Below are 27,969 nucleotides of genomic sequence, written 5' to 3'. Positions count from 1 at the left end.
ACTGTGTCAGGGGATTTGCCAGGTCACAGAGCTGAGCAAAATGGCTGCCTGAGTTTGACTAATGTGCTCCAGGAGGCCGCTCTCTTTGCCCAGGAGTTTTGGGTGGCTGAAATTCATTAAAGAGCAGAATCCATAAACTACAATTGTTGGACATAACATGGCCCACATTTCCCATTCCACTTTCCTGTTTGTACTGAAATACACAGATAAAATTATGCCTACACCTATATTTATACATACGTAGAGCTCCCATGACATTTTCTAGCTCATTGACTTTGACAGCAAATCAATATCCTGCGCTACCTATTGTTACCTAATTCAATTAGGCCAATTCATAAAGCAGAACATAATGGAGCTAATGGAAAGCGCTATTAGGGGAATAGTGGCACCATTTAAGTCATGCACGGAACTACCAAAGTCAATTCGGCATTGCAATTGTGCATTTCCATCTGAATCGCTGGCCCTCAACCGTTGCTCTTCCCGGATGACCTGATGCATTTTTACACTGACGGAGAGAGGTGAGCGAATGTCGCAAGCAATATTGTAAATAAAAAATAAAAAAACAGAGGTAAATGCGATTCATTGATAGGCCCGTGTCTCCCCTTCGCTACTTTGCGCAATCACATTTGCAATCTGCTTGATAAAGTGCGAGTGGGAGCGAGGGCAGGCGTTCAGTCGCAGACAAAGCCGTAGATTGATGTGGAAACAGGAAACGTGCTGATTGCTGATTATTATGTGGAGGCAGGATGCTTTTGTCTCTCAGACTGTCATTCCAACAGGTCAGTTCAGAGCCAGCAGGCTTTTGTGACCACGCATGCTGATAAAACCCAACACACATTGGTTGTTAGGGTTTTTTGAGGGGCAGCTGAATTCAATAGCGCTGCAAGTGTTTAGATCTTTAAAGCGGGGCATTTAGAGAGCATGCGTATTGATTCATTGATTACAGATTTGTGAGAGCTCGCCCATTGGCCTGCTCTGCAGTATTTTAAGAGTCAGAGGTTAATGGCTAAGTGAAAAAAAAGCCTTCCTGCCTTTTATAGTGATGGCTGCAGCACTTTGAATGGCCTATGGTTTTATACTTCATGAAGGTGGGACGCCAATTATATAGATATCTGAGCCTCAGCCACAAAACTTGCAGTGGAATTGGTGTCTTATGGAGAATGTTTCAAAGATATCTTTAATAAGGGGATGGCTGGCGTTTGATACAGGAGCTCTAGTTGCCTTTAATTAGGAAGAGAAGCATTGCCAGCAGCCATGGGATAACACTCTGAGACTTCGCCCAATAACTGATTGTTTTTCAATTTCTTTCTCTCTCTTATTACAGGTACTGTGTGGCTCGCTGGCAGCAGGAAGGACTATGAGGGTGGCTTCCACCTGCACTGCAGAGCTCTGTTACTTTGGCAGATAGGATCATTATCCCTCTGTAAGACACCCTAAGAGCGGAAAAGATGAGGACTTGGATTGTACTTCTTCTGTGGGCGTGTGCACAACAGAGTGTGAATGCAGTTGCCCTTTCAAGAGGGCCAGTTCGAAGGAAAACCAAAGAAATTGAAGGACGGCAAGACAAAGAGTTGCTCAGACGTTCAAAAAGAGGATGGATGTGGAAACAGTTTTTTGTGCAGGAGGAATACACAGGAACGGAGAACCTGTACATTGGCAAGGTATGAGATCGTGTTTTTTTTTTCCAGGGTGTAAAGGTGGTGTGAGCAATGCTGGAGTAATGTTGATGGAGTCGATTGCAGAGGTAGATTTGGTTTCATCACTCCTTCTGATTCTGTCTTCTGAGGTTAATAAACAGAGGATGATCAAAACTGTGCCTATGTCATATGTAGGGATCTCCAGTGTAGAGCCTGCTGGATTTGAGATAAGGAGCAGGGTGAAATCTGACCTCCCTGGTACCTCACACTTCATCTGAAGCTCAGAGCTGCTGAGGATCAAAGATTAGAATAAAATATAACAGCTTGATACTGTTACTTATAGCAGAAGATCTCAAACTGTAGCCCTGAGTTGGTAGGCAACACAACTTTTAAAACTTACAATACTAAAATATATAAAGTTATCAGTTTAACCTGTTAATTCTTTAAAAAAAATAATAATTATACAGATAAGTTGATCGTAACTGTGTAAAGAGAACAAGAGGGCACAAGAAGCATCTCAAATTAGTGAAAAAAACTGACACAATATTTAATATGTATATGATTGCACTAGTATTAAAAATCGGACAAATACAGATAAGTTGATCGTAATTTTAATTTTAAGGCTAAAATTATTGTACAATATGAAAATTTTATATTAATAAGAATACATTTAACTGTTATTAAATTATTCATTTTATTATAGATTAGATTATGGCAAATGTAATATAAATGTAAAAATAGAGGAAATGAGCATTTCACAATAAATATCCAATATCAACATACCAAAATAAAAGTAATGGACAATAAATAACCAAAATAATACAGATATACGTAGTATGCATCGCTAATATACACTAAAGTTCAAAATGTTTGGGGTAAGTAAAATTTTTATTTTGAAAGAAATTAATACTTTTATTCATCAAGGACACAAAAAAGTGACTTATTAAGATATTTATAATGTTACAAAAGATTTCAATTTCAAATAAATGCTCTTCTTTTGTACTCTCTAAAAACACATTTCCACAGTAATACTAAGCAGCGCAACTTTTCAACATTGTTAATAAAAAATAAATATCATTTGAGCACCAAATTAGCATATTAGAATGTTTGGTCTCTAAAGGATCAAAAATATAAAAAAAATGTTATTGATACTAAACATGCGTTTGAATACTATACAATATTGATTATTAAAGAGTAAAATTTGTACAACAATACAACAATAGAACCTGAAATCCTTAAAGTTTTTCTTCTAAATGCTGTTCTGCCTAAGGCCTGTGAAGGAACTGATAAGGGATTTTACAGGAATATTATTAATCAAAATATGGCACTGTCTTTTTTACACAGTCCTTAACCTTGCACTCCAGCGAGGAGAATTTATTAGGTGGTACTTGGATGTTCTGATTTGATCAAAGGTGCTTCTTGGCCTGAAAAGTCTGAGAACCACTGACTTGGAGACTCGAAAGCTTTGCAAAGGATCACCAACCACTGGATTATTCATGTGGGATGTTGTAAGCGCAGAATTCACAAAGCTCTCATTGTTGCTATGGACATTATGTGTCTAGATCATGTAGCAGTCAATGTGGAGTTGAAGCAGCTATTTCTAAAATGTTCAGAGGGAAAATCATGAAGAGCAAAAGAGCCATTGTGTTTCAGTGGTCTTTTACTGTAACAAAGCGGTTCATTCAAATTGAAAGAAATGTCAAATCATTCGCTCACTCCTCTATTAGATGTTATTGTCAAAGCTAATCGCATCACACCTTCAGCTCTGAAATGTGATGTTCCTATTAATCAGTTAAGTCATTTCTTCTAACAATAGTCAATATCACAAATTCAAAACAGTTATACACATCTTTGAAAGACGAGAAGCAGAAAAGTTTGATTTGCCTTATCAGAGAAAAGTGGTTGCACCGAGAGAAACCATGTGGCAGCATCACTGTTAGTAACAGACGTGCATTCACCTTGATTGCACATTCAGTATGTTGTACTTTCATCTGATATGCCATCAGAATTCAATTCCACAAGGACTCATTTTCACATATTTACCATGGAGTACCTGTCTATTGCTACATTCCCCTGTAGTATTTCTTCATTGTTTTATTCCTTCAAAATCAACGGATATTGAATACATTCAGAATATTGAATGCAATACATATTCATGAGCCCTATCAACAGCAGAATGAGTGGAGGTGCTGATGACATGCTTGAATTGCTTCTTCTCAACAGCTTCACTCAGATATGGATAAAGGAGACGGCACGGTGATGTACGTCCTCACAGGTGAAGGTGCGGGGACGATCTTTGTGATAGATGCCAACTCAGGAGATCTGCATGCTACCAGGAGCCTGGACAGAGAGGAGAAGCCTTTCTATGCGCTCCGAGTCCAGGCTGTCAACAAGAAGACCGGCCTCCCACTGGACCCAGAGACCGAGTTTATTGTGAAACTACACGACATCAATGACAATGAGCCTAAGTTTGACAAGGAGGTTTATACAGCGTCTGTACCTGAGAGGTCACACATTGGTAAGATTCGGCAGCTTCAAAAACAATTAGTATATTAATATTGCAGAAGTAATACAAAACAATCTATTGCATAACATGGTAGTACAAAACAATATTGTATCATCATACTTTAGTATGTAGATCATCATTTTAAGGAATAATGGAGTCCAAAGTAATAATAATAGTGTCCACACAGTTCAATTAATTGACTGGAGATTTTTAAGCTTTAAAAAGGATGTAAATTTGGTCATTTTAGTCATTATTCACTGATAATCTTACCCTGGAAAACTGTTAACTGCTGCAACTAGATTAGTAAATCAGTGAGTTGAGCTTGAAAACCAAATCAGTCAGATTTGTGAATGAATCATTTATGTTTTGCAAAAATTGGTTCAGTTTATCTTTGTAGTCTTTTTGTGACGTGACATACAGCCAAGTATGGTGACCCATGCTCAGAATTCGTTCTCTGCATTTAACCCATCCAAAGTGCACACACACAGCAGTGAACACACACACACCGTGAACACACACCCAGAGCAGTGGACAGCCATTTATGCTGCGGCACCCCGGGAGCAGTTGGGGGTTCGGTACCTTGCTTATGGGTTACCTCAGTCGTGGTATTGCCGGCCAGAGACTCAAACCCACAATTTTAGGGTTAGGAGTCAAACTCTCTAACCACTAGGCCATGACTTCCCCCCATTGTAGCTTGAAAGTTTCAGTCCGAATTCTTTAGTCATGGACAAGAGTAACAAACATATTCATATTTCCTCCTTTTGTTTTCCACTGAAGAACAAAAGTCATAACAAACATCATGTGAATGACTACATTTTTCGGGTTAAGGTGAGCACTTCCTTGAACTGATTTCTTGTTTTTCAGGCACCTATGTCACTCAAGTTACCGCCCAGGATGCAGATGATGAAATGTTTGGCTACAATGCAAAGCTGGCCTACAGCATCAGCCAGGGTCATCCATACTTCTCAGTAGAGCCAAATACAGGTCAGTCCTGCTGAACTGTTATATCATAGACAGAGATGGCGAGATGAACAGAGAGACGCTGAGAGAGTGTGTGTATCTGTATAATTTGATATGGGGCAAGGGTTGTACTGCAGCTCTGTCGTTCAAGCATTTTAGCCGAGCAAATTCACCCAGCGAGTTTAATCATTGCTAATGTGTGCCCTGGAACATTTCCCGCAGAGGTCTATGTTTAAACAAAAGAGAAATAGAAACACAAACGCTCCCATGGCAGATTAGTGTCCAGCTTAACACTGATATGCTTTAGCCCAGATGGGACACGAACGATGATGTCCATGAGCGCACAAAGTCCTAAAATCGAAAAAGGGATATTCATTAGAGGTAGGGGTTAATCTGGGAAAATTTGTGCCATTCAAAGAAGCAGCAGGGCCTGGGTTCTTCTCTACATGATGGATTTGCCTTTTGCCTTTTTTGGGTCTGACCGAGACATCAGGCGTATTCATGTTCAAAGTCAACGTGAATCACTGTTTGATGGACGTTTTACTTCTGTGATGTGACGTAACAGGAATTTCAATGAGGAAAAAAAAAATTAAGGGACTGAAAAATTAGGAAGTTTATTAATCTCACTCTTAAACCAGAGAGTGAGATTAATAAACAATCCCGCAATCCCATAAAAAGATATTTGGCTATTGGTTAACATTATCCAGTAGCTTCCATTTACCTAGTTAAAAAAACATGAAATAATGTGCAATGATCACAAAAATTTACAATAACAAAATACATTTTATAACATGTTTTTGTGTGCATTGGGGGGGGGGCATATAAATATGTAATTAATAATAGAAATAAAATTTAATAATTATGCATTTATTTATGCCTAATTAAGGAATATGATTGCATGTTTTCTTGAAATCAAATTTTAATTATTTTTATTAGTTATTTCATAATTTATTTTGTATGTTTACTTTTCATACCTGTACATTTTGTCTTGAATGATATTATATTTCTTGCTGTGTGAAAAAAAAGAAAAAAAAAAGAACTTATTTTGGTCCAAAACTGTCAAGCAAGTCCAACGCTGTCTTACTCTGAAATTGCTTGCGATCAGATTGGTTTAGCTTGTAAAACACAGCTTTTAATAATCCAAGGTCTTGTTTCTTCAGAACCCTCAGCGATAAACCCGCTCTCAATCAGCAGCTGCTGCATATAATAATCTCTGCGGCAAAATGTCAGTCTCAATGCATGTACACAATTAGTATTGCACTGTTCAAACACTCAGCTGCCACTGCGATCTAGTGTCGTCCATCTCCTAAAGTAAAGAACTGTGCTGGATCGGATGTCAACAAATTAAAATCAACCATCTTTCCCTCAGGTATAATCCGGACAGCTTTGGGACCTTCCGATATGGACAGAGAGCAGAGGGAGCACTACCAGGTGGTGATCGAAGCCAAGGACATGGCCGGACAGAAGGGGGGCTTAACAGGCTCCACCACAGTAAACATTAGCCTCACCGATGTCAACGATAACCCCCCTCGTTTCACGCAGAGTAAGCATGCATTTAATAGAAAGAAAAATATGTATGTAAACGCATAAATATCATTGGTCTTATATTTGCATAAAACATTTGTTCCATAATTCTAAAGCTTCCTGATAGGATTCATGCAAATAACAACAAATACAATGTAGAAACTTCAAAAAAACAAAGACCGATACACTTTATGTGAAGGAAAATGGTTACTGGCAAAGCTTTAGCAACTGCGTGAGGTCTGTGTGTTAATCCTGATTAAATGGACAGAGTGGGCTCAGCTCACTTACTCTTTTGTGTTTCTCTCAATATAATCTATTCTTTTAGCCTGCATGCAAATAGAAAATGCTTGGAATTTCTGTCATGTTAATCAGAGAAAAGCAGGGTATGAGCACAAAGCGGATTTATAGCAGGCAGCACAATATCGGTCACGTTCGCCATTCAGAACACCAAGACTATTCTTTAAAAAACACTTTAATTGGCTACAGTTTTAGATGCAGGGATCAGATTTCTGAATGTAAATTGTCAAGCGCGATTTGTTCCTCCGAAGCCTTCTTTTGGGTTTACTATTGTTGGCGTTTATATTATAGATCTTCTTTCAAAAAAAAAAAAAAGAAGACTCTTCAGAATTCACAGTTTTAAGCACAACCTGATGTTAACATTATTTTCCCAGGTATATATCAGTTCAGCGTTCCAGAGCTCACCAAGGTAGGAACATCAGTCGGCAGGATCAGGGCTGTGGATGCCGACGTCGGCAGAAATGCGGAGATGGACTACACAGTTGTTGGCGGAGACGGTCTGGATGTGTTCGACATCAGCACTGACAAAAACACCCAAGAAGGCATACTTAGTCTTAAGAAGGTACAGAGGATTTTTTTCATTTCTCTCATGTAAGTTTGAAAAGCTTTTTGTTTTTTTGTTTTTTTCTTTTTGAATTAAATGTGTTCAACTGGATGGTTTGTGAATAAAATGCAGGTTTTTGTACTGAAAATCTGACCCTGAGTGGGTTGTTTATTCCTGTGGATATGTTTACGTTGCAGCCTCTGGACTATGAAAAGAAGAAATCGTACACGCTTCAGATCCAGGTCCAAAACACACATCCAGACCCACGCTTTCTGAGCTTGGATGCTAAGGACATGACGACTGTCAGGGTCAGTGTTGAGGATGTGGATGAGCCCCCTCAATTTGAGAAAATCAGCTATATTTTAGAGGTGAAAGAAGACGCGGCTGTGGGCACCGTGATAGGATCGGTCAGCGCTGTGGATCCTGACATACTCCACAGTCCAGTCAAGTAAGGGCTTTGTGTTAATATCATCCCACATTGTTTTCATCATCTTCATTTATAAGATCGGTGTAAATCTCTTTAAATGCACATTTCCCAACACACAATAGCTTGACAGTAGCTTGCAAGCCTCTTAAACATCTGCCCGTTTCTTCCAGTGACCTTTTGATAATCGCAAAACCCTGATTAATCTGGCTGAAGCAATGGCGATATGAACTTAGATGGACTGCTTCCTCAGAGTGTGCTTATTAAATTCACATTTAATTCAAGAGGTCCTTCAATCGCAGCATCTTTATGAGATAATTGTAATAAACTACAATTATGAGAATAAATGAGGATATTATCACTGTCCAATGCGCCCTAATGATAAAGCTGATGCAGAAGGCTCAGGAGGACTATAAATGGATGGTTTGTTTTGTTTTTTTCCTCCGGAGACGACAGTAAATAAGAATGGAGAATGGAAGCACAATTAAAAAGCCCTCTGCAGCACAGAACAGGACTTCAGGGCTGGTAATTATCAGGGACATCAGAAGCACGAGCAACGCTGTCGCTCTAAACATCAGGAGGCTAATTAGGAAATTGAACAATCCCACTGATTGATTGCATCTGAAAGAGCGATATTGTGATCTTCTGGTGAAAGACGAAAAAATGGGAACTGGGCATGTGTGGGTTCAGGGCATTCAGTTATAGCTGTGGTGTGCATCAAGCCTTTTTCAAGTGTCTCTCGTTCTAAAGGATCAATCTTGATAATGTTTGTACAAACCAGTGTTGGGGAAGCTGTTTTGCCAAGTAACAAGCTAATTAGAATCTTAAGTGGTCAAACTAGTCTGCAAACTAGTTTTTGAAAAAGTAGTTAGCAGCACTACAAGCAACAGACAAAAAGAAGCTCACTACATGAAGTCTTCTTAAGGTGCAGTATCTTTTGAAATAAATGACCTAATAATATATAAATATCTGAATAATTAATCAAATAATATCCTTTATAATTTGATCAGAGCTGTATTTTTCTCATACAAAAACCTTGAGGATTTTTAATAAATTGCACAGACTTTTTGATCAATTAATTGCCACAAATTTACTTTTATTGTATGAGCATTTTAAAATCATTTAATAGAGGTTGTATTCACAAAGAACAACTTCATTCTAATGAAATGATCATAGCTGATCAAAACCAGAAACATTTAATGTAAAAACTGTATTGTTATTTCCATGACTTTTTATTTAGAATGTTTTGTTGTTGTTTTTGTGTTTGTTTTTTCATCAATTTCCTTGTGACACATGACATGTTTTAAAAGTTTAAAAGTAGTTCATTACTGGCTGACCTATTTGAAAAAAAAAAAAAACGTAACACTGTTGAATTCATATTGAAAACATACCGTTGACAATTGAGCGAAATGGATTGAATTACAGGTACTCCATTGATCGGCACACAGATGTGGACCGGATTTTTGGTGTCTATGCTGGGAATGGATCTATATTCCTTCAGAGGCCTCTGGACCGGGAGGAATTAACTTGGCACAACATCTCCATGTTCGCAACAGAGTTCAGTAAGTAACTCCACGTGGCTCACAGACACAGTTCATTTGGAATGAATTTAGACTGATAAGCTCAAGTCATCCAGCATTAAATTTCTCCAATAAGATTTACGCATTTTCATTTACCATGACAGCTTATATTGACTAAATATATTAGTTTACTTTTTTTAAATTAGAAATCCAGTTTCCTCCTGTGACTCCAATAATGTGAGTTTCTATCATCTCAAGTAGTCAACCATCATCTGCCACATCTTTTTAAGGATACTTAGACAACCCCCAACAGACCAGCCGAGTGCCTGTGTACATCCGCGTACTGGATGTCAACGATAACCCCCCCATGTTGACATCGTTCCACGAGTTCTTTGTCTGTGAAAACGCCAAAGCCGGTCAGGTAAAGAGCATTTTAGTATACGTTTCCCATTTTATCTGCCACATTGTCAATTTCTATGTAAGATAAGGGGGGAAAAGTCCACTTCTCCTGTTCGGCCAGTGGATGGATGTGTCGATTTAAAGCAGGGGTGTCTGTTAAACAGTGTGTGACCTCTACAGAACTCACACCTCCGGAGTGAGATAGAGATCAGTGATGAGTATTTCTCCTTCATGGATTAGACGGCAGAGCCTTTTTCTGTCAGGCTTGATGAGATTATGTGTCATGGTGGATGACAGGGGCTGTCACATATCACAGGCACTTCATAATAACTGTCCACCTCTCCTCCATTTCCTGACTCTTCCTGTATCCCTCATTGTCCGTCATCACCCACCTCACTGACCCGCCCACCTCGGTGCCTGGCAGAATTGTTCAGCCTGGTGTGTGCCATGGTTTAGTTATTACTGGGTACAAAAAGACTGTTTATTAAGAACATACATTACGTAGGGTAAAGCCAATAAAAATAAATAAATAAATAATAAAAAAATGTATATATATTTGTCTTGATTTCCAGTGAAAATGTCAGAACATCCTTCTCAGTTCATTTAAGAAGCAAAAATTCAGAAAATATTAAGAGCTGCAATTTTTTTTTCTTATTTTAAGTGTAAATCTAACACAATTTAATGAGATTTATGTTCAAAACAAATTAAATCAATCATAGTAATTTACCTGCAACACCACAGAGAATAAGTGATTTGGAAAATGGATGGATGGATGGATGGATGGATGGATGGATGGATGGATGGATGGATATAATCTAATATCTATTCTCAAAAAAGATTTTTTACAGAAACAAGCACATATGCTTTCAACTACATATCAAAAGTATAAATCCCTAACAAAAAAATAATAAAATACAATATTATATTATAAAATATAATAAAAAAAAATAGCATCCCTTACCAAAAAGTAGTATACTTCAAGTTTATTTTATTAAGTATACTTAAGTAAAGTTCAAGTATATTTTGACTTTTTGTAAGTATAAGTCAAGTATACTTAATTGTCATTATAAGTATATATCTTAGAAGTACATAAAGCCCATTTCTGAGAAGTACATAAAAAGTAAACTAAAAGTATACTTTCCTATTTTTTAGTTTAAAATAAGTATACTAATAGCACACTTGAATAAACTTCTTTTTCGTAAGGGATAGCATAGCATAGCACAGCATACCATAGCATAGCATAGCATAGCATAGCATAGTATAGAGGTTGGCAAAGTCATTGGCATGCCCAGTTGCATTTTTGTTCCTGATAACAGCAAAAAGAAGTGACAATGCTCTGTCATTTTGGGTCTTACAGTAAGAGTAACACATCATTAAACAATTTGTGTCTACCATTTAAGTATGTTTAGGTAAAAGAGAGTTACAAAACAGCAGACTTGTGTGGCAGTGCTGTTACTTGCATGATGAAACTAAATAATTATTAATTATTGTGGTATTTATTAACTATATTTAAGCGACGGCAGTGTGAGATAAGGCTAGGATTTTGGTTCTGTTCAGCAGTTATATTCAAACAGACTGCAGTAAAGCCCAGAGGAAAGGGAAGCCAGCCAGCAACACAAGAAATCTGGCCAGTACGTAAGCCTGGTAGAGAAAAAACACAAAGCACACAATGGATGATTACATTTTTGTCACCGTGTGTTGCCAGTGCACCCCTTGAGAGATGCATTTAAACTAAAATTGCCCTTGGTGACAACTAAAGATAACCAAGAGCCTCATTCACTGAGCCAACATCTTTTCTCGCTGTAAACATGCTTATAGTGTTTACATTAAACACTTGTAAGGTCTGAAAGATGACATTATGAATGGGTCATTCCTATTTTTCAGTACCTTTCTAGCTCTGTACCTTAAATAAAAATGAATTAATATGCTTTATTTTTAAATAATATTGTATGTGTAGAATTATGTGATGGTCAAGCTCATACATTCAAATTGTATTTATTATAACTTAACACAATTTGCATAATGTCAAGAGAATTAACTGGAGACCTAACTGGATGGAAATACAGAGCAAAAGTGAGACAATAAAAAAATAGGATGGAAATGAAAAACAAAAAAAATCCATAAAAGTTTGTTGAAACTTTTCCATTAGGAATAATAATAATAATAATAATAATAATAATAATAATAATAATAATAATAAAATTGTTTTTCTGCAACGTTTATTAATAAAACATTAATATCGTCATGTAACTAAACAGCATGTGTAATTGATTAATTTAATACATTTCTTTATTTATTTTTTATTTTTTTTTTTTTAATGATACATTTGAATTAAGATTACATTTTTTTAAGATTAAGCTTTATGCATAGAATTATTTGAGTTTGGGCAAAGTTGAATAAAGCTGCCAAAAATGATAACATCGTCTTTTAGTAAACCAGATTAGTTAAACAGATAACACTGAAACTAATATGATTTTCATCTTTAAGGCAAGACACCCCAGGTGAATAGGATTTTATATGGCAATACCACGACTGAGGTGCCCTTGAGCAAGGCACCGAACCCCCAACTGCTCCCCGGGCGCCACAGCATAAATGGCTGCCCACTGCTCTGGGTGTGTGTTCACGGTGTGTGTATGTTCACTGCTGTGTGTGTGCACTTGGATGGGTTAAATACAGAGCACGAATTCTGAGTATTAGTGCATATATATAAATATGCACTAATTTGCATACACTTGTAGAACAAAAATCTGAACACTGGACAAAGACAGGTTCAGGAATATTTTTTCATTAATTTTGTTGACATATTAGATTCAAAGTTTCTTATATAGTTGATTTTGTATCTATACCTATATCTATACTATACCTATATCTCTTTTTATCAGCCAAATTATATATGAACAAACCCCTCTATATACACTTCAGAATATAAATAATGTTTGGTCTATGTAAGTGCTAGAGATTTATGGCTGAGTGCATGAGAAAAATCTAATTTTGAGAAAATGGCTTTTAAATATATGTAATGCAACTAAAACTGACATATACAAAAAGATAAAGTGCAATAAAAGAAACACTTACAAGTGTATTTTGGATGTTTTCTTTACACTAGAATGAATGAATGAATACCCACTTTATGAAAAGGCAAAAATCTCAAAATTGACCAACGCATGAAAAAGCAATGTTTTTGCCTGTAGTGTCTCACCATTATAATATACAATAATATAACAGAAAAACATTTATGATGGGGACATAACAAAAACAACACAAAAGCCAATTGTAAAGTATGTTCTTTAAATGTTGTTAATTATGTGATTGTCATCATTATCTTCTTTGTCACAGAAAATCCAGACAATAAGCGCAGTGGATCCAGATGACCCAGTCGGTGGACACCACTTTTTGTTCTTCTTAGCACCAGAGAGCTCAGTGCGAGCAAACTTCTCAGTCCGAGATAATGGAGGTGGGTGCCCTCTCACATTGTCTGGCCTTCTAACTAGCTCACTGTCTCTCTTCATGATAACACAGACCAATCAAACAGGAAAAATCTTTAGGACACATGGCCTCTCCACGTCTAGCTGTTTAAATTGGGGCAGCTCTTTCTGCAGTAGCCATAACATTAGGTCAGTCTGGGCCTGCTGTGGTCTGCAGAGTGGGCGGATCCTTCATTTCTTAATGAACTAAGCACTCAACTCTCCACAGATAACACAGCTGGGATCTTCACACGACGCACCGGATATGGCCGAATGCACAAGAGCACCCATCTAGTGTCTGTGGTGATCTCAGACGGACAATTTCCCATGCAGAGCAGCACGGGCACGCTCACAATCCGGGTGTGCACGTGCAACCGAGACGGCAACATGGAAATGTGCAATGCCGAGGCTCTGACCAGCTCTGCGGGGCTCAGCACAGGGGCGCTGGTGGCCATCCTGCTCTGCATCCTCATCCTGCTCTGTAAGTAGCCTTCACTGCTCTCGTTTGACTTTAACAATCAGATCACTTCTACATCCATCTGTCTGTCTGCTGTGAATCCGACTGTTCATCTTTCAAGCCCTTTGTTAGTGAGACTTTCAGTTCATTTTCCCACCTGTCTTCTTGTCAGTTAGCGCTTTTGTCTGTGCTGCCATTTGATTAATTACAATTCCAGTGGTCTGAAGTGTGTACACCTGATCTGCATGTAAAATAATTTGCAATTATGTGAGAAAAAAAAAAGGAAACCAAGAAAAACTTTGTCTGACATGCTCAGATGGCTGAACTGATAAAACTCACTTGTTGGTTATTTAATCAGGAAACTGGTTAACAAGGGCTAGATTTCAATTAAACTCACATTAATCCAGTCTTGATTTAATTCAACAAAACAGGAATATCACATTTTAGTTTACGACTTAACTTTAATTGAAACACTTGTGTCTTCATATAACTAACATGCTTGAGTAATTGAACGATTTAAACTGGGATTGTTTATTTATTTTTTTTTATTTTCTTATTTTTTTGACAATGCATTTTGATTGCTATTGAAATGCTTGCTTATCTGAGTTCTGCTAACTGTTAACATCAGCTAGATCTCACCTGTGTGATCTCTTAATGACCTGACACCTACAGTAGGAGTCACCCACAGGGTGAAAACATGCATTGTAGAAGATTATCAGTGATCTCAATTCAATATAATACCTTTAATTCAATATAATACATATAATTATGCCTGTAGATAAGAAGACATTATTCTACTATTATATATATATGTTTTTTTAAATGTGTGTGTAGTAACTGTAGTTAAAGGTTGCAGTGAGAAAACAGAGTGAACTAATTAAAGCTTAAAGACCATGCATATATGGCTTGAATCTGTTCAGGACCTAGAAATACATACATGACAGCTATTGGTCTGTGTAGAAAAGACATTCTAGAGTTACCTTTGGCAAACGTAACTCGCTTGGCTGTTTGATCAATAAAAGTCTACTTGCTTCAAAACCGCTTTAGAAATTTATTTTGAACAAGGAAAATTCTACAACAGCATAATGTCTGAAACTCTTCCTACACCACTGCAGTGAAAGGTCACTGATAAAAGCAACCTAACGGCACTAAAGGGGGTTTATTAAACACAAATTGTGGCCCACTGATAGTGTGTTTTTTTTTTATTTTTGCACAGTCATATACATCATTTGATGAATATGTGCTTTGCATAATTGTTTGATAAATAAAACATTCAGAACTGCATTTGATGAATATAAATATTTTGTAACATATTTAATGTTCTGTCATTTTGGTCAATTGAATGTGTCTTTACTGCATACTGATTCTAAATGCCAAACTTTTAATAAAAATATAAGTATATATAATATTTGGCAAGTTAATTCTGGTGCATCACTAATAATTACATATTTCCTATCTTGTTCTGTAGTGATCGTGGTGTTGTTTGCTGCCCTGAAACGTCAGAAGAAGAAAGAGCCCCTGATCATCTCCAAGGAGGACGTGAGGGACAATGTGGTCAGCTACAATGACGAGGGTGGCGGCGAGGAGGACACGCAGGCCTTTGACATCGGAGCACTTCGCCATCCGGAAGTAATGGAGGAGAGCAAACTGCGGCGGGACATCCTGCCCTCTGAGTCACTCTACCCTCCGCCGCCACTTCGCAGGACCAAGGCGCCATCCCGAGAGAATGCAGACGTACGGGACTTTATCAACCAGCGTGTCCAGGAAAACGAAGGCAACCCCACGGCTCCTCCTTACGACTCACTGGCCACATACGCGTACGAAGGTAATGGATCAGTGGCCGAGTCGCTCAGCTCGCTGGGGTCCATGTCCTCGGAAGGGGATCAGGACTATAACTACCTCAGCGAGTGGGGGCCACGCTTCAGGAAGCTAGCAGACATGTACCGCGGTGAGGACAGCGACTGGGACTCCTAACAGACAGACTGTGGAGCGAGACTCATTTGCTGATCTGCCTCTACATGAAGACTGGAGTGGCAGAATGAGGCAGCCTAATTTCTTTTACAAAGTGCCCTTTTATCCTTCTCTTTGTCCTACAATCAGGCAGCCGGTTTCTCTGTCCTGATTGGCTGTGCGTTTTCTCAAATGAGGAAATGAACTTCACGCTCTGGTGAGGAGGACGTATCTGTACATGGACTTCTCATCAGAAAGATCATCTGTGGTGACATCTTCCGGCATAATCCCAGATATTTCTGGAGATGTCTGAAGTTTTTCATATCTGCAACCATCGCTGAAAACGTTCTTTTGAAAAGCCAAGCATCTGATTCAGAATCACTCTTCAAATCCTGCTGCAAAGAACAGTTTATCAGTATACTGTGAGCCTGTAAAACACTTGAAGTGAAACTTGAGCGTTTACTAAATAAAGGCCAAGGCCGAGGACTTTATATAAGTAATGAAACCACCGCCAAACTCGAGCCTGTGAATTCACCATCAGACCTCAACGTGTAGCAGGCAGCTCAGTATCAAGCAGTTCAACATCATAGGAGTTGTCTAACTGGGAGGAATTTTCAAACCCTTACTATTAACCATTTGCATAATCTACTTACGACCTCAAGAAAAGATGTGTTGTGCTGTAACCAGAATCATGATGGATTGTATTAAACCCATCTAGAAAATGGGTCAGATGTTTCATGATGTTTTCATCATCCACATGAAAAAAAAAAAGCTAGAAGCTTACAATTATCTGCTGTCATTGGACCTAAATGTGTTTTGCTTCCTTTAGCAGTCTGACAAACGTTTAGTCATACTCAGAACTGCTTAGTATGACATTCTCCTTGTGAGAAACAGACTTTCACACGGTCCCTTAATGATGTGCAGCAAAATTTACATTCCATACTATTACTTTTTTTTTTTCATTATTCTTCCAGATGAGACCTTGACATAGATCACAATAGAGTCAAACCAACCAAAAGAGAATTAAACATTAATATCTATACATAGAATTATGGCTTCTTGGACCAAGAGATTGAAAGCAAAGTTGTTAATTAATCACAGTTTGAAGCTGCAGTTCTCACCTTTTCTCTGACAACCTTCTGCTTTTAATAGCGAGCGTCAAATAACCAGGGAAGTAATAAAAGCTCAACTGATTTATTCCTCGGCTGAATGTTAACCACAACAGTGTTGTATTAAAGTGTGAGTCAAATCTTAAAGTAAATCACTCCGCAATGATTGCGCCCTCTCTTCAAACCACAAAATGAGCCTGAGATTGCCTTCACCTCTTCAGTTAGGAGGGGTGAGTCAGCTCTGAACGGTGCTTCAGCAGGTAAATATTTGTATTTTAGAAGCAGAATTTCCATTCTTTGTCACTGATATGCTGTAAAAAGAAAAAAAAAAGAAAAAGAAAAAGATGGTTATTCATGCTGTATGCTGAACAGTGCTTTGTACCAGTGGCTTGGGAGAGTAGATTATGTCCATGTACTACTTTGCTTTATATCTTGTGAAATTTTGTACCAAATATTTATATACCACAATGATGTCTAAATATTCTTGAAATATGTACATTCAGTATTATTGTTTCCGTGTTTTGAAAGTGTTAAACTGTAAATGTGAGCTGATTGCAGTTCATTTGAAGATGTGCAAATGGAATTCAACTTTCATTCAAATAAATGTTCTTTTACAGAAAACTTGAGCAATTCTTTGCACACACAGAAACACTTATAAATGCATTACGTTAAGCTTTTGACTTATCACAAGTAATTTGTATTTATTTATTTATTTTGCAAATGACTGTTGGGCTGTTGCCCATTTTGTGAGATAAGTTCAATAATAGAACCTGTGTGTGTGTGTGTGTGTGTGTGTGTGTGTGTGTGTGTGTGTGTGTGTGTGTGTGTGTGTGTGTGTGTGTGTAAATACAATATATAAATATATAAATTTAAAAAAATCTATAATAGCATATATTTGTAAATATACAAATAGCATATTATTTTTAGACATGTATTATTTTATATATATTTAAATACATTTCAGTATAGAAATATTGTATATATTACTTATTTGGTATTACTTCCTTTGATGCTCAGTATATGGGCATGACTTTAACGATTCTTATAGGCTAAATATCATGATCTTTATCTGAAAATTTCCAGTTTCTGTCCCAGGTCGTCAGCTCATTAGGCCAATCTATAAGGTCTCAGAGCTCGCCACTGGATTTAGAGGGAGAGGAAACAGTATTCATTTTGAATTGATTGGGGATCAGCAGTTGTGAGGCAGATGGTGACATTTCAAACAATGCCCATGTTAACTCAATCACTCTGCCATCCAGCACTCTCTGCAAATATGTACGTAGACACTAGTCTCATCTGGTCTCACTGTGTGTCTGAACAAGGCCATTAACAAGGGCTCTAATATAAAGCAGCACTCCAGGATTCAGGTGCACTAACCTCATTTAGAAGGGTCAGTATTCATGTATTGGAAAGAAGATTGGAAAAAATGTACTCCAGCAGAAGTGCTTTTGCTTCTAAGGAAACTGGTTGAGATTTCTTTATAACTATATAAAGGATTCATAGATTAAAGGAATAGTTTACTTTCAAATTATATATATATATATATATATATATATATATATATATATATATATATATATATATATATATATATGTCATTTAGTATTTAATTTTTAAAAAGTAAAGATTTTAGCAATTTTATTTGTTTTTAAGGCACCATAAAAGTCATCCATACAAGCTATATTCAAAATTGTCTTAACCTATATGCTTTCTGTGAAAAACAGATTTGAATCTTGGTTAATATTTAGTGGTAATTATTATTTGAAAAATAAACACTAAAAACAGCCTATGCTTGTTGGCCAGTCTTAGCTGGTTTAAGCTGGAAGTAGCTAACACCAGCCTGACCTTCTAAAGAAAGTAGTCAAAACCAGCCTGGAAACCAGCTATGATCAGTCTGGAAGACCAACCAGCTTATAGTTTTTTGTTGTTGTTGTTGTTTCAGCAGGGAATGTGTAAACTTTAACAATATGTGCTCAGTCCTCAGGTTCAGCTTTTATTTTTTTTTTGTATAATGAAAGAGCCTGAGCAAAACTTAAACAGCTTTCACCTGATATGCATAAGACGTGAAGTTTTGTTGCACTAAAATGTTGCAAACTCCCTCTAGACTTGAGTTCATTACAAGCATATATCTCAAATCAAATACAGCTGTTAATCGCAGGATAAGCCCTGAAGAAAAGATTACATGAACCACGCAGTAACGAAAGCAAGGGCGGCACAAAGAGAAGGAAAAAAGTACACTCAAGTGTGTTTTAATCTCTGTAACGTTAAGCCGACTAAAGGTTAGCTGTGCTTGAGGCCGGCGCTGGATGTACGCTGGGGATCCGTTGCTCTCTCAGCCGACTCTGAGAAGGAGCCGGCTGAATCAAGGGCAGTCAAGATGTCACCGCAGCAGTGCGGCTGCTGAGGGTTGTAACCCATCATGGCCGAGGCTTAAAACTCTGCGTCGCTTCCCATTAGCCTCGCCTGTCTCTTTAGCCTTAATCTTTAATGGGCACGTCATGTTATGCGAAATGCTAAACACCAATCTACCTCATCACGGGCTTTGATTTCCTTCTCTTTCTACCAAACGCTTTCACAGGGTGCAGTATCATCCACTGTTGCCATCATCGCTGACAGGCCAAGTTTTTACTGTAATTCACAAAATCATGTAAAAAAATTTTGGATTAAACTTTACTCCAGAGAGTTCTAAAGCACCGTACCCGCTTTCTTTTGTGCCAAAAATGATGTTTATATTCAATCTGTCAAGCTGGGAATGTTGTGAAGTGCACCGAAAGGTCTGTTGTCTGTGTTATCTAAGAGCTCCTGATGTTGTTTTGAATGCGTTGTGTCATGGCCTATTTTCCAGTCATTCACTGAATGAGTCTCATTCACTTCTACACTCATTTTGGTTACTTGTTGTAGTTCTGACTCATTTAACAAGCAATAGGCTGTTTATTTGCCATACAAAAGACATTTAGCTATGGCTCAAAATAATCTCCCGAACAGCATGTTCAGTGATACGTACACCGTCGTTCAACAGTTTAAGCAACGGTGACTGTTAAAACTTTACATAGCCATCATTAGACTCCGATACAGCGAGCGCTTTTGATGGATTATTCTAATTAATATGGACTCTTGCGCTTTTCTTGGAATGGTACTGATGGGAAGTGTCTTATCTCAGAGTCCAATAGATCTCGTGTTTCAAAAGTGTCCAAACTTTCTGAACTTCGCAGTATAATATAAGCCTACATTGAAAAAAAAAAAAAACCTTCCTTTGAGTCTCTGAAGCAAAAAAATCTTGTCAGCATTAATGTTACATGATCTTTATCATCCACACTATCTTTTTTTTGTGTGTGTGTTTTTTTTTTTTTTTAATCAGATACCTAAATCAGATTAAATTAAAAGCTAGAGGGGAAATCACAAGAAAATGTATGTGACTGATGAATTGGTACAAATTAAACCGTTTAGAAAATGTATAATGCAAACATGACAGGTGTTGCAGCTTTATTTAGGCTATGGATTTGCAGTGGCGGGTGAAGTAATTTAAAGTGCTTTTTTCCAGGTAGCCTTTGCCTTATTACAGAATTTTTACTTTGGAAAACATTTACTTCATTCCAAAACATAATTTACTTTTAACTAATTTTGGCTACATTCCTTGTTCAGTTGAACTGAAGCTCCAAAGCAGGATACAGCAATGTCTGAGTCATGAACAAATCACTCTTGTGAGCCGATTATTCGCAAATCAACAACTGATTCAATGATCTGGATGAAGCAAGTCTCTAGTTAACCATTCTAACTTGAATGGTAACAGATAACAACATCCGTTTTTCTACAGATTTTATTTTTACAGTGTAGGCATAAGCATATAAAAAATATGCTATGCTTCATCAATCATTGTTTTGTTAAGTACTGTACATTTAAAATATATATGTGTGTGTGTGTGTGTGTGTGTGTGTGTGTGTGTGTGTGAGTGAGTGAGTAATATTTTTTAGCCTTTATCATTACTTTGTGTGTTCTTCAGCCACCACTGTGATTTGCAAACCAAGAGTCCTAGTACCAGACAGTACTGTGGCATTAGTCACATCACAGGGCCTTCAATTTTTGTCCTTTCACCCTGCTTATATGGGTACATGACAGGTATTTGGTAATCACTGTCTGCCCATCAGAACAACACAGCACATTGAAGAGTGAGTGGTCTAGAAGACAGCTGATGTCAAAAAGGCCAGCAAAAATTCATTAGAGCTTGAAATATTGAACCTGTAAGGCACCAAGTAACAATCTCCCACTGGGTTTCATGTCTAGTTTTTCATGTCTGTAGTAAATGTGAAGCCATGCACAGAGTATCCAAATCTGTAAGGACCATCCCCGTATATGCGTGTAAGGAGTCGCAGTGCTTTTCTTTTGAACTTCTGAACCTTTGCAGCCACATTAGGCAAATGCTGTGTTCTGTTAGAAAGGACATGAAGGTTTGCTTCAAAACAATGCACATCTGAGGTGCTAACATCTCTCTCCAATGAGCCGGAAAATTCAGCCTTTACCGCACATCAGTTGGAAAGAAGGAACATTTATTGGCCACACAATGTCCGTCATCATGGACCAATTCATGAAAGCAAAGACAGCATTAAATTTTTACCCCAAATTCCCATTTTCCTACAGCTTAGTACATACCTGCCTCCAAAAAGCATGGCTATTTCTTTGTCATCAGATGGTGGATTATCGGTGGAAATGTGAAGCTGTTGTCAAAGTGAGATTTTCTAATATGCCTCTATCTGCCAAGTCTATGACTTTAATGTTTACTCGGAGGGGGGATGGAGGGGTCCGGAGCAGAAGAAATGAAAGATCATCGGGTCTGCCGCATCTCATCCGCTTCTCTACATTTCATTTCACCCTCAGTATTCATTTTCCTGCCCCTAAAATGATCAGAATAATTCATGTGCTCCTGCGTTGCCTGTAGAATGTGATTTCCACTTCTCGGCCCTCTCAGCTGAACAACCCCACAGAGGCTTTGGACTTTGAGGTCACTCAGTTCCAGCATAGATGATGCCCATATCTATAATTCAATGGACAGGAAAAAGGGGATGAGTACAGATCACAGACTACTTAGAAGACATACGGTGGTGTGGAATCTCCCTCGTGCCCGCAGGATTGGACCCACATTCCGATGGGGGCATCTAAAAGCAAAGTCCATTAGCAGGAACCCTGTCTTTAAAATATTCCTGCCCTCTGAAATGTGTGTTTTGGCCCTTTTAACTGAACTTTTCGTTTTAGTCTATTTTAGGGTCTTGTGCGTTTGTAGATGCACCTCTTTTTTTCAAATGTAAGTGTATTTGCGTTCTCAGTTCGATTGCCCAGATGTCACTGAATCCACTTTAGTTGCTAACACATGGCAGTATGAAAATGGTTCCATTTTCGTCTTAGATGCACTTAGTTTCCTGTGTACTAAACAGGCCTTTTGCTCAGAAATGGGAGACATAAAAATTGCACTAGTTCAAACAGGATTACAGACCTTTTCATGTGGAGTGCTAGTCCTTTCAAGTTCGATCACAAGTGGCCATTAAGTCTTCTTGCATAGCTTCCCTCTCAAGCACTTCATTGATTTAGCTCAAGGGCCTCTCTTAACCAGTCCAGTTACCTATTAATAATCCTTGTAGCAAACGTCTCAACTCATTGTAAAGACCTTGTAAAGGAAATGGACAAAACTGAGAAAATTAAATACTGTAGGTACCGCCAATCATACCTGCCCTCGAGATGGAAATGACTAAGGTTTACTGAAAAAGAGATGCCTTCATCTTCATTGTGGATCTGAAAAAAGATTGAGACACTATCCATTGTATGCATCATGTGGTTGCGAAGTGAAGAAAATTGGTTTGTTAAAACAGTTAAACATTTAACTGTTTTAAACAAACCAATTTTCTGCACTTTGCAACCACATGATGCATATATAATGGCAATAAAATGGTTAAAGATGAAGCAGAATGAACCAGTAAAAGCTTTTTCTTGGTCACATTATATCCTGTAGTCAATATAATGTCATTTTCTGGCACAATGCACCATGTAGCACATTTGTACTCTGGAGAATTGCTCTCAGAAAAGCATTTTTATTGATTTTACTCATTTTAGAGTCATGTAAATTTGTATGTAATGATTAACTAGCTGTATTAATGGTGGAGTGGATGCAGCTATTTATATCTATGTTCTTTACGAATTATAATGAAAGATGCAAAGGATTACTACATTTTTTAAAAACATTTTTAGTATTCTCACATTAAATGTTGATTAAAATTGAAGTCACTGGCATTCACTATAAATAATTATTTTAATAATCACCCCAGGGCAAGATACCTTTTTGATTCTCAGACAAATAAATGAATAAACACATATTTACATACATACATACAAACATAAATAAGTAAATAAAATGTACAAAAGCGATCACGGTACTCTTTTGAAAGATACAAATATGCACCTTTTAAGGGTAAATAAGGTACAAAAAAGTACCTTTTGAAAAGGTACTGTCCCAGTTATAGCTTTTGTACCTTTTTTTTCTGAGAATCCATGACAAATAAATAAATAAACAAACAAACCAGATGGATGGATGGATGGATGGATGGATGGATGGATGGATGGATGTGGTATGGTGCTTTTATACTTAAACACTATGCAAAACCCAACAAAACTACTGAAGAAATAGTGGCCACCATGGTATTTTTAAAACTATACTGTACAAAACCGGTTGTGTTCTAGATTTCTAGTAAGCGTAGCCTTACATTTTGATCTATGGTTCATTTTAAGCATCAGTGATCTAATCAATGAGGCTATCCATGCTCTCCTTCATTCATGGTCATTTCAAATACTGAGGGCCCTTTAAATCATCCATGGTACTTCAGCCACCTCTGCTTTGGTCTGGAGGAGAGGTGTCCCTTCTCATCTTCTCCACACCTCTCATTCTCAGAGGCTTTAAGACACTCTCCTCCCACATAACTTCAAAAGAGACCACCATTCTCTGTCATAAGGGCTTTTAAGAAAGAAAGAGCACGTTTTGCTCTGTATTGAGTGCTGACTAAAACGTATTGTTTCAAGGGTTAAGTCGCACAGGTTGAGACTTTTCTCTAAATCATTATCTACATGTTTTATTTATGTTTGTCAAATTTAATAATATGTCAGTTAAAAAAAATGCTTTCATTTGTCAGCAATGACATGGAGGAAGCATAATAAAGCAGTCTGCTTCATATGCGTATCACATCCCATCAGGAAAGGCCATAAGTGGAAAATACATTGAAATTGGCTGCCATAAAGAACGGCTGTCCCACTTTCTTGGGCACATTGTGTTAGGCTCCACATTTGAATTTTCAACTCTCGAAAGACACACACCTCATTAGACATGCTGTGATGCCAAGAAAAGGAATGAATGGAATAAGTCTGCTAATACATGAAAACTCCCCTGATAAAACATCGTCATTAGATAGCTTACAAAAATACTTTATTTTAGACACGTGTGATTATTTAAGTGAGCAAGCAGCATCCTCACTCTATATTTAAGACTTGCCTATATTTCTTAATGGAAACGGACAAAAGAGCTCCACTTTTTTCATATGGATTATTGTGCTATGGAGAACATGTATATCCATCTAAACAGGCTGGTCAGACTGGCAGCTGCTGCTATGAGCTGTTAACCTAGCTAGCTGAAAGAAAAAAAAAAAAAAAAAAAAAAAAAAAAGGTTTTCTGTTTCAGAGTGGTCCTATATCATAAATCCAGGGTTCATGATAAAATCCCAGCTGTTGTCTTGATGAGTTGATGTACTGTTAAGAGACAACAAAAGTCCTGAAGGGAAAACAAGCTTAAACCAAGTTTACTGGCCTCCAGTTACAGTAAATCAAGGACAATTCATGAAACTGTCAGCAATGTGACATCAAAGAGACCTGCATGCCATGCCTGTAGCTGCAGAATGCGTTTGAGTAAAAGTTCAACTGTATTTATTCCAGACAAGTCTGCTTGTTTTATGTCTGCATGTGGACAGTGTATAGTTCAGGCATGTGATCAGGAGATTTCATTTTTCTAAATTCAGTTTATACAGTATATTTACAACAACAACACTAATAATTATTATTATTTCTAAATATTTTTATTTTATTATTTAAACTATTAAACATATTAATACAAATATTACTATTTTGCTTCTATAAATACTATTATGCTTTAAATAAATGTATTTTAAATGTATTTGAAAACGCACCATCTTTTTTCATTAGATTTAAGCAATTCATACTTTTCAGTCCGTAATATATATGGAATTCTGTATACGGAAAAATTACATGTCTGATTAATAAATTAAAAAGCTGTTTTACTCCAACACTAGCAGTTTTCTAACTGGGAGTCACGTAAAGTGTAACAGTGATCAAGTGTTTATGCCACCTTGAAATCAGTTCTTGAATTTAGTTTACAAGTCTGTAGGTGGGTATAACTTGTACTTTCATATTTCTAAAATGACAATGGCATATTGCATATCATGGCTGTGTTTTCAGCAAAGGATTTTCTGTGGTGGAAGCACAAACAGCAGTGTCCGATTCACATACAGTTCTCTCTTATGAGCACTATAGTATGAATGTGTGTGGTATGAATGTACTTTCATTGAGCTGAATCCATCAAAGTGGATAGTACTGTATGAACAGTGAATCAAAGACTCACTGAAATGGAAGCTGCACTGGGACCTGTGTAATCAAATGACTCTTCAAAGACTGTTCTTTTAATGAGTTCAGCTACCTAATCAACACATAGTCACTGAACTGAATTTCCATGTCAATACAGCCGCCAGAAAGAAAGCAAAAATATAGAGTATTCTCTCTTTATCTGTATTCAAAGTCATGTGTATTCTCATTTTATTGCTTACCATAAGCCTCCATGCAATGAAACTGATAACTAGACCTGTACTCAACTTAAAATATGACAAGGGGGAAGAAACAAGAAGAAAAGCATACACTTTCCTATATTTTACTCTAAAAAAAAAAGTTAGGGAGCCATTAGTCAACACCATTAGTGCTTTCAAAAACAGTAAATTATTAATGCAATAGGTTTGTAATGTGGGAAGAAACACAAAATGTTTGTTACAATGACATACAAAGTGGATAATGATATTAAAATGACTATATTGTGGGTTAATTTGACTTTTTGCTCCTTCGTTCACCTGCAGTCATTCATATATTATTTTAAGTACAATGCTACAATACAATGAATATATCTGAGTGACTTACAGTAATAATGCCTTTCAAAATACACACATTTGTCCACTACTAACCTTCAACACCGCCTACAATTCACTCCCTTCCATATAAACGTTCACAGTATTGCCAGAGTTTTATTTACATCCTTGCTGCCATCACTGAATTCAATTTGAGTTCAGATACTGGTAACGGATAGCTTAATAAACTTGCTCCTCTCCCAGTGCATCGCTGCAATGGGCCCATACGAGCAGAAGAGTTGAATGAGGAAAAAATCCTCTCTCTCTATTACCCCGGAGGACCACTTAAAACATCTCCTATAGTAGAGGAAATAAATGAGGGCCCCAATCTCTCATCTCCACAAAAGCTCAATGCACAGGCAGCGCTACGGAGCCTGGGGTAACAGGGGGCTGGCGAGGTGGAGGCTCAAAGAGAGCAGAGGAGCACCTATCAATCTAGTCTGACAGCCTGTCCTGTTTTCTTCCTTTATGCCAAGCCAGAGAGCATCCCTCATCCGTGTCCACTCCACCCCGGCTCCTATACTTTTACTTCCCTCCTCTATGCCATTCAATCTCTTTCTCTCACCCAGAAGGGATTCTGTCATCTACTATCGGCTCTGTCGTTAACAAGAAGGGAACACATCAAAGTGAGGCTGAAACCTCAGGAGAGGAGAGATCAAAGTTTGGCTCTAATCTCATCAGGAATGAGGCAGATTGATGAAGAATTGAGGAAAGGTGGTGGTCTGCTCAAAGACAGGAGCGCGGTGGGAGGAGGCCGAGGTGGGGAACCCGAGATCTTTCTTTCAATCAGGCAGATGCTTTATGTGGACACCAAATACTGTCAGGAAACGAGACTGGGTCCTTAAATTTCCCTGCTCTTTGATTATTTTATTACCATTTCAAAAGAATATATGAATGACTGCAGGTGAGCGGAGAAGGAGAAAGTCAAATTAACCTGCATCACCTTTTATATCACAATCTTTATACTCCTCCAATAGCTGCAATCTAGATTTCCATCTTCTTGCAAAACAGTTTCCTGACATTTGTGAGGGCTAGCAAAGCTCAGTTGTGACTAAGCTGCTCTCAAAGCATTTGTGTGCCTCTTTTGCTGCAATCAACTGAATGATATCGCTATATGATTGTAGCACACTCTGCTGGTTACTGCCGCAACGTGTTGACACAAAAGCAAGTGTGAGATACAGCTTATCAGCTTTCAGCCAATAAATCAACCACCTTAAAACTAGAATAAATGCAAATGCAGAATATGCAGATCTTGGGCTGCATATTTTCTTATATAATCACAGATAATGTGGCGAACCATCACGGCATGTGACATTTAGTCTTAAGCAGTCATAAATAAGCTCATGCATCTTCTCGGAAGCTGTTTAAAGTCAACATAGAGGCACTGAACTGTAAAGAAGGGGTTAACTTACAGGGGTAAAGGGTTTGTGCCAACAGGCAAATTAAAAGGCTTCTTGTTGTCCTAGCAACAGATGCAAAACCCCAAAATGCAGGACAACATGACTGACATATCTATTCAGTGTTCTCATAGGCAATTCAGCAATATCTAACATGCCTTTCTCAATGAACACTGAAGTGGTTCCTGTACATCATGTACAAAGAAAGCTAGAAAGGAATGATCGGTGGCATTGAAATCTATTGTGCAAAAAGATTGCTAGTCTTCATTGGCATTTATTTCTAATGTAAATCAAATCTTTATTTGGACTTTTTGGTGTTTTTTCATGAACATACCCTTTGGTCATCCAGCTCCATTGGTAGAGCAAGGTACTAGCTGGAAACTGGTAAATACAGGTCAAATGTACATGCTGAATGTACTGTACGTCACTTTGGATAAAGGAGTTTCATACATGCTTTGAATTGTTTGTTTTACATGTTTTCAATTCCATTAAATGGTGCTTGGAGTAAAAATAAAATCACAGCAGCTGTTATTGCTAATATTTTATTGCATTTATATAACCAAAGA

At 37.6% G+C, this 27,969-nt stretch overlaps 1 protein-coding gene across 1 annotated transcript; it reads left to right on the top strand.

The window, feature by feature from the left end:
• The first annotated feature begins 1,324 nt into the window (after positions 1 to 1,324).
• LOC109091307 (cadherin-6-like) lies at positions 1,325 to 17,412 on the top strand. Its single transcript, XM_019105068.2, has 11 exons — positions 1,325 to 1,661; positions 3,861 to 4,155; positions 5,008 to 5,127; positions 6,473 to 6,646; positions 7,299 to 7,486; positions 7,666 to 7,916; positions 9,318 to 9,454; positions 9,703 to 9,833; positions 13,148 to 13,265; positions 13,505 to 13,756; positions 15,201 to 17,412. Exons 1-11 carry the CDS (start codon positions 1,449 to 1,451, stop codon positions 15,704 to 15,706), a joined length of 2,385 nt encoding a protein of 794 aa, XP_018960613.2. The 5' UTR covers positions 1,325 to 1,448; the 3' UTR covers positions 15,707 to 17,412.
• The last annotated feature ends 10,557 nt before the right edge of the window (positions 17,413 to 27,969 follow it).

The sequence above is a fragment of the Cyprinus carpio genome, chromosome A2 (assembly GCF_018340385.1).
Source record: "Cyprinus carpio isolate SPL01 chromosome A2, ASM1834038v1, whole genome shotgun sequence".
NCBI lineage: Eukaryota > Metazoa > Chordata > Actinopteri > Cypriniformes > Cyprinidae > Cyprinus > Cyprinus carpio.
The sequence above is the reverse complement of the archived record's forward strand: the minus strand, read 5'-3'. Positions and strand labels throughout refer to the sequence as shown.